A 7,402-nucleotide genomic window follows, 5' to 3' on the forward strand; every position below is an offset into this window, starting at 1 on the left:
AGCTCGTTATTGATTTTCTCTCTGGTGGAAAAGAAAAGTTATGCAGGAACATGTCTGATGAACAAAAGAGAGGACCTCTTTCACTGGTATCATCATCCTTGTGCTCCAGGTTTGAAGGATGTGTGGAAATTATTCTCTATTTGGGGTGATTGTTTAGCTGTTCAATACCCAGCCTTTACTGTCCTTGAGGAAATGGAGGTAATGTGTTGCCATACAAGTGCTGCCATTTCAGACACACTAAAAGCCTTAGATGACGTTGGTTTCTTTTTTAACTCAATGGCAGATGTATCAGTCATATTTTGAGAAGGAAAAAAGACTCTGTAGGACTGATGTAGTGCACATTAGTGCCCATTTTAGGCACAATATTATTGCACCATGCATCTACAATATGGCATGTTAAGTAAAGACAGTCTGCAAGTCACTAAACCTATATTCTGTCTGTTGCAGTTTCAGTTTCAGTTTCCTGACTTTTGCACATTCATTCTTAGAGGGTCATAGAAAAAGTGGTAGTTTGATTGATTGACGTAGAAAACTACTGTTGTATGAAAACATCTGGACTCTCCAATATAAATAGACCCTGAAACACCAGTTAAAATGGGCCCATTGCTATGGCCCTTGAAGAAGATACATGGGAAACGGCATTCTGCCATATGGTAGAGGTATCCATCTTTGATCGGCATATCAACTGTCACTTGGCTTACTTGTATGTTGATGGAGGGTGTTTTTTGAAAGTGGGATAATCCTTTGAGCCTGGACCAAAAATTTGGCTGCTGCATTTGTCCGCCAGACCCACACAGAGCTTCATTTGGTGAGTTGTCCATGGGAGAGGAGTGTGTTTGTGTAATGAGAAACAAATTATGAACAGCAGCAGCTCGATGGTGCTGAATGCAGTCCAACTGCTCACGCAAACCTGGCAGAGGGTAGCGGAGAGTGACCCAAAGGGAAAGCCTTACGGCCATTGCCCATCCTGCTCATGACCACTGTATATTCAGCGTTTACCAGAATACAACCTCTGACTTCTCACCGAAAGCTATTTAAACCCTCTCAGGTGGGGACTGGATATTTGGATCACCACACATGCTATAGTACATCTAGATTGTATAAACTGTAGATGCATTTTTATGTTGTCCCTTGTTGCCATCCGATATGCATAGTGTATCACCATACACACTTTACCCATATAAAAAGCTACAAGTTCCCAAGTGGGAAGTCTCTCTCTGTGTGTGTGTGTGTGTGTGTGTGTGTGTGTGTGTGTGTGTGTGTGTGTGTGTGTGTGTGTGTGTGTGTGTGTGTCTGTGTGTGAGTGTGTGTCTGTGTGTCTGTGTGTGAGTGTGAGTGTCAGTGAGTGTGAGTGTGAGAGAGAGAGAGACTGGACAAAAGTAGGGATAATGGGAACTCTAATATTGTGTATGTGTGAGCGTACGTGCTTGTGTGTGTGTGTGTGTGTGTGTGTGTGTGTGTGTGTGTGGTGTGTGTGTGTGTGTGTGTGTGTGTGTGTGTATGGATGGGTGAATGTATCTTCTATGATTGACAAAGCCCCACTGCCTCCCTGGGGCTGAAAGCCTGAAACACAGACAGTGAACAAAAGCCGAGGCCAACCCAGCGATGACCGCCTGAGATAAACCTTGTCCTGCTGTGCTGAGAGGCTCTCACAACAGCCGCAAGACCGCACCGGCCAGTCTGAATAGGCCTGAAGACAAAGGGAGAACGGCGTAGAGTAGAGCAAGGGAAGAGGGGAAAAGGCCAGCGCGCTCACCCCTGTCGCTGAAGTCGTCCACCAGGATGATCTCGGCGATGAGGTGGTCTGGGGTGCGGTTGACCACGCTGTGGATGGTGCGCAGCAGAGACGACCAGCCCTCGTTGTGAAAGGGGATTATGATGCTGGTGTTGGGCAGGTTCTCCAGATAGAGCTTCTGTCTGCAGCTGAATGACAGAGACAGAGGGAGAGAGATGAAGACAGGCAGAGAGACGCAAACAGAGAAAGTGAGAGAGAGGGAGAGAGAGAGGGAGAGAGAGAGATAGAGAGAGTGAATTTACCACCATTTCATTTTCTTCTTGTGGGTTGTGTCTACATGCCAGTGGTGAAAATCAAGCTGAGGATGGAGGCCTAGAGAATTCACAGCATATCACTCTACATACAGTGGCAGCCCATCCCACCCCCAGTGGTGGGAGGATAGGACTCATTCCTGCTAAGTGGTTTTAGATTTTACAGCGCATTACCCAGCACAGCGAAGGAGAAACACATTTGTACAATGTGGATTTGGCCATTTCAGTAAGCTATTCAACAAATCAAGGTGAAAGCCGAATATTTCAGCTTCTCGTCCTTGGAATGCTTATCCACTGTTGATCTGCTCCAGATAAATATTTGGCAATCATCCTGACACACACACACACACACACACACACACACACACACACACACACACACATATATATATATGTTCATCACCTGCAGAAACACAGATGATGACAGAAGCAGCAAATCACTGTCTGTGATGGGCCTGTGTTCTACTGTGATTGCACGCGCTTGAGAGATACTGGATTACAGAAGCAAGCGTGAGGCAGCCCTGTCTGCTTGAAAACGCACACACACGCTGAGCGCCTAGCCAGCCTAACCGCTCTCGTAAATCATCAGTTAAAGAGCTGCCTTTGTCCCGGCTGCCTAATAAACCATTGGGAAATCTGCATGTTAATTGCAACTCAACAAAGCTGTGATTGGTGTGAGACCCTCGTGTTTTTTTCCCTCAGTTTTTTTTTTTTATAGTTCACACTGGTCGTTCTAATTCACACAGTGACGAAACCTGACAAGCCGCTCCTTTATAGGTCCCCGTAGAGCGATCACTCTCAAGGAGGCCTGCCCTTTATCGACATTTTTTTTTTTGGGGGGGGGGGGGGGGGTAAATTAATAAATAAATGGTGTCAGCAACGTGGCGCTGGTCTGGTGTTACACATGCACTTGTGCTGGATGCATGCCAGGGTATGCTACCTAGAGAGCTACGTTTCCTGCCCTGTCAGATAATACCACATTATGAAATACCACTTGGGAGAAAAGGCCCATCAATTTGCATAGAAATGGCGAGCTAGTGCCACATGTCCTTACTGCAGGGTACCCCCAGAATTGTCAGACCTAAATTTAAGGCTTTTTATGACCTTTTTAATACCACTTCAGATGAAATTTAATACCTACATCGCACCCATTCGGATAGAATAAATAATATTAAAGGTAAGATTAAACCTCAAATAATTACTATTTACAAGTGTTTGAACATGCCAACATGAACATGACAGCAGTGCAGTGGCAACGCAAAGATTTGTCACGGTAGTAACGTGAATGAGGCTACGTTTATACGGTGACGATGAAAAGAGAAGACGCAGAAGTGGCGTCTCATCTTTTTTATTCGCGTTTAGACGAGCATTCTCAGGGGAAAATCTTTGTTTATATGAAGACGCAAGAGTGTGTGATATTCGATTGGATATGCATTCCAGACCGCTGGGTGGTGGTGTGATAGAACCCCGGTACGTCACGCGCAGACATTCTAATCTGACAGTTTAGCCAGAGAGGTAATCAAGGATCTTTGGTTTAGCCGTTTAGACGGAGACGCAACCCGGATCGTCTTCAAAACTCTACACTCTGGAAGGAGTCTTCAGATTTTTGCGTCTTCAAGCCCCGATGGCGGGGTCGCCGTGTAAACGAAAGGCACTTATGATAAAATATTTTGTCGTCTTCCTTCGCAATCGTTTATACGAGAACGATTGCGAAGGAATGTCCTGCTTCATGGACAAATTTACACGCCCCTGAATGTCCTGCTTCATGGACAAATTTACACTGAATAGAAACTAGTTGATTTCAGGGATTAAAGTGAAAAAAAAACTTTTTTCAGGCCATAAGTCATACATTGTTCATATCTACCTATAGAGATAGCACCCCTTTTGCGGTCGCGACCTATTGGTTTTTAATTAAAAGATGCAAACAGCAAAGTAAAGCACCAAATAAACACCAAAACGAGGCTACAGTGTACTGTTAAGTTACTATATAATTAATGCCACCTACAGGTGAATGCATAGAACATAATAATCCTAACAAGCTACATAACCTGTATGCCAACATTTCTATCATTTCATTTCTCCTGGAATCCAGCTCTATAAGTGTCTATAAATCAATGCCCTGTTCTCACTAGTGCATAGCTAGCAGTGATGTTTGCTTATTTAACACAGATTTGGATTTGGTTGATCATCCACACATGCCTCATGAGTAGCCTCTCCCTGTTCTGAAAAATGGACTTCTACACCTTAAAAAAAAAACCCCAACTCAACCCCAACCCCAACTCAAAAAAAATAAAAAATATTGTATTGTAATCCCTACATTCATTGGGCTACAATTCCTAGACACAACAAACAAATGTTGACCCCACAGTTTCCTTCCTCATTTTCCCCGTCCTCATCAGGCAGTAGACATGTGGCACGAACAAAACAGCGCTCAGCCTCCACCGTGCACAGCCTTCGCTGGGAAACGAGCTTCATTACTGCGGAGGCAGTTCCCACTGAGCAGATGATTCAGGCGCTGCTGCCGCCTCTGAAACGGTGTAACAGATCGCACGCACGGCAAGCTGGAGGCATTTATGGGGCGGTAAATAAACAGTGTACGGCACGCGCCATCACTTGATTATGGCACTGCACCATCACCCACTGTCACATAGTCTGGAGGGATTTAGAGCGCTTCCAGTTTGGACCAACTACAGTGCACAAAATCGATTCATCTGTCACCTTTTACTCATGTGTGGAAAACAGTGTGATATATTCCTGCATACAACACCAAACAAACACAGTAACAAACTCACTAACTCACACATTAACCAACACACACACACACACACACACACACGGTCTCACGTCAACACAACTGTACAACCTCAAATCAGAAAAAGGTGGGACGTTGTTTAAAATGAAAATAAAAACAGAATGTGATAATCTCATAAACCCATATTTAGCTTCAAAAAGGACATAGACAACATATCAAATGTTAAAAGTGACAAATTTGACTATTTCATGGAAAATATACGTTCATTTTGAATTTGATACCAGCAACACAAAAAAATGGTGGCGACAAAATGCTGAAAAAGTTGTATAATGATAGAGATAAAGACAACAAAAAGAGAAATAGTTCACAACTAATTATTAGGGCAACTGTATAACACCTACCAATGTAATAACTTCCCACCAACGTAATAAACCACCAACATAATAAAAATGTGCACAAAATCAGCACGTTTTAAATGTAATAATATTTTTTCTTATCACTTTCACACCTTTAATAACACCGGTAAAAAAAAGAAACTTGCATCCACACGAAGAGGTGAAACCAACAGAAAGCACTGTAGTGCATATGCCAGGCCAGTCGATGGCACTGTGACGGTGCAGAGGCTTCAAATTCATTTGCAAAGAAAAGACAAAAACATTTCAAAATCAGTTGCATGAGATGAGTTTTCAATTCAACCCTAAAACTAATAACATTCATTTTCAGGGTATTTATATATGTGGAAATGTTTTTACGTTTTGCATTAGGTCTGGTATAGAGCAAGTTACACTGGAGAAATTAACATGCTATAGTCATAGGTTGACAGGTCGGTGTGTGGGTTTTATACCTTAGCAGCAACTGGAATCCATGCATTTCCACTGAATTATTTTTGGAATCTAATCCCTTATCATACCTGTTCATTCATACTCGTCTCTCGACTTATCGTCGAAACTTAAAACTCCAGACACAAGTTCAACTGACACAAAAGTACATTTAAAACATATATTTCTAACTTTTGATACTGATGAAATTATTTACTTAAATATATACAACCATTGTTTCAGTGTCTTCACCTGTGTCTCATTCCATTGTGTATTTAAGCCCTCTGTCTTCCCTTAGTCTTTGTCGGTCTTTGCTGTTGCTGATGTTCATGTTGTTCATGCAGTTTTGCTTATCACTTATTTTCAAAGTAAAGATTCCTGAGTATTCCGAGTTTGCTGTGCCTTGCCTTGCCCTGCGTTTGGGTCCGACTCTCCCAGCAAACCATACCAGACGCAAGGCCTAACCGATAAAAAAAAAAACTTTCAAAAAAACTTTCAAAAAAATCCTTACACCAAACAACTTTGACAACATTTGGAAGATTCGTCTTTTGAGTAAAGCTTGAATGGGGGGCATTAGTTAAAAGACTACAATCTTTCAAGAATCTTTCCCAAATCTTGTCAAAGTTGTTTGGTGTAAGGAGGCCATTAGATGACTTTAGAAACTCAGACGTTTTTCTTTGATATATTTATTGCTTCTTTACATGAGTAGCCTATTGATCGCTATTGTAGTGGAATGAATTGAAATGAATGGAATTTTTTGGTGCTTAATAGCAACTGAGTTGTAGAAATGGCTGCATGAGATAGATTACAGTCAGTTTGATTTTTAACAGAATAGGATGGGTCAAATTGTGCTCTACCAAATGGTTGAGCCGACCTACAGAGGGTTAACAGGGATTTATTTGTCACACGTGTGTGTGTGTGTGTGTGCGTGTACAGTATGTGCATGTGTGTGTGTGTGTGTGTGTGTGTGTGTGTGTGTGCGCATGCGTGTGTGTGTGTAACTGATATGGCCCTCAATGAACGGAATTCCACAAAACTTGGCATGCATTCAGAGGGTGTCATAATGATCCTGCTCTTCAAATTTTGTGTAGTTTGAACATGTCAGCCAAAGATATCTGTGATTACGCCTTGGCGTGCTCAAATGAGTGGATATGGGATGGGTTGACATGACCCCTTGAGACCAACATACAAAAAAGTTGGTCATCCTACTGTAGGCCCTACAGTTCTTGAGATATTCACAGAAAACTGTGTCCGGCCTACCTCATTTTTTTTTTTTTTTTTTTTTTGGGGGGGGGGGGGGCGGTGTGGCAGGTGGGTGACGGATCAAAGTGTCCTGGAAATCGTTGACAGAAATTCATTGAAAAAAAAAAAACTCAATAATAATAGTCAAAGACTATTGCAGCAACTTCTTTTCAATGTCTGCTATTCAAAACACTTTTTCTGACTCCCACATTGTCCAACCATCTCAGCCTTCTGTCTTCTAACAATCAGAACTTAGCATGAGGTCAAAATTGGTTCTTTTTACAGTATGTTCCTGTAAGAAGTCTGGAGGCCATAGCCAACCCCCTATTCCCTTCACCCTCTCTACTTAATGTCCATTAGTGCATCAGTTATCCTTGGTTTTTGGACCTCGGTATTTTCAAAACTGTATACGGCCCTGGTTACCTTGGCGACTTTAAGGGTTTTTGATAATGGATTTATATCTGAAAATGTTCAGAGCTCCAAACTGTGTACCAAGTTACATCCTTTTATGGAAAAAATGACTTAATTAGCATATATCACATGT

General features: G+C 42.2%; 1 protein-coding gene across 1 annotated transcript in view; it reads right to left on the reverse strand.

Moving 5' to 3' along the window:
- galntl6 (polypeptide N-acetylgalactosaminyltransferase like 6) overlaps positions 1-7,402 on the reverse strand; it is a 159,125-nt gene that overhangs the window by 99,429 nt on the left and 52,294 nt on the right. The window contains exon 5 of the mRNA XM_042084156.1: positions 1,757-1,923. Coding sequence (XP_041940090.1) covers positions 1,757-1,923 — 167 coding nt within the window. The remainder of the gene's footprint in view (positions 1-1,756; positions 1,924-7,402) is intronic.

The sequence above is a fragment of the Alosa sapidissima genome, chromosome 1 (assembly GCF_018492685.1).
Source record: "Alosa sapidissima isolate fAloSap1 chromosome 1, fAloSap1.pri, whole genome shotgun sequence".
Classification (NCBI taxonomy): domain Eukaryota; kingdom Metazoa; phylum Chordata; class Actinopteri; order Clupeiformes; family Clupeidae; genus Alosa; species Alosa sapidissima.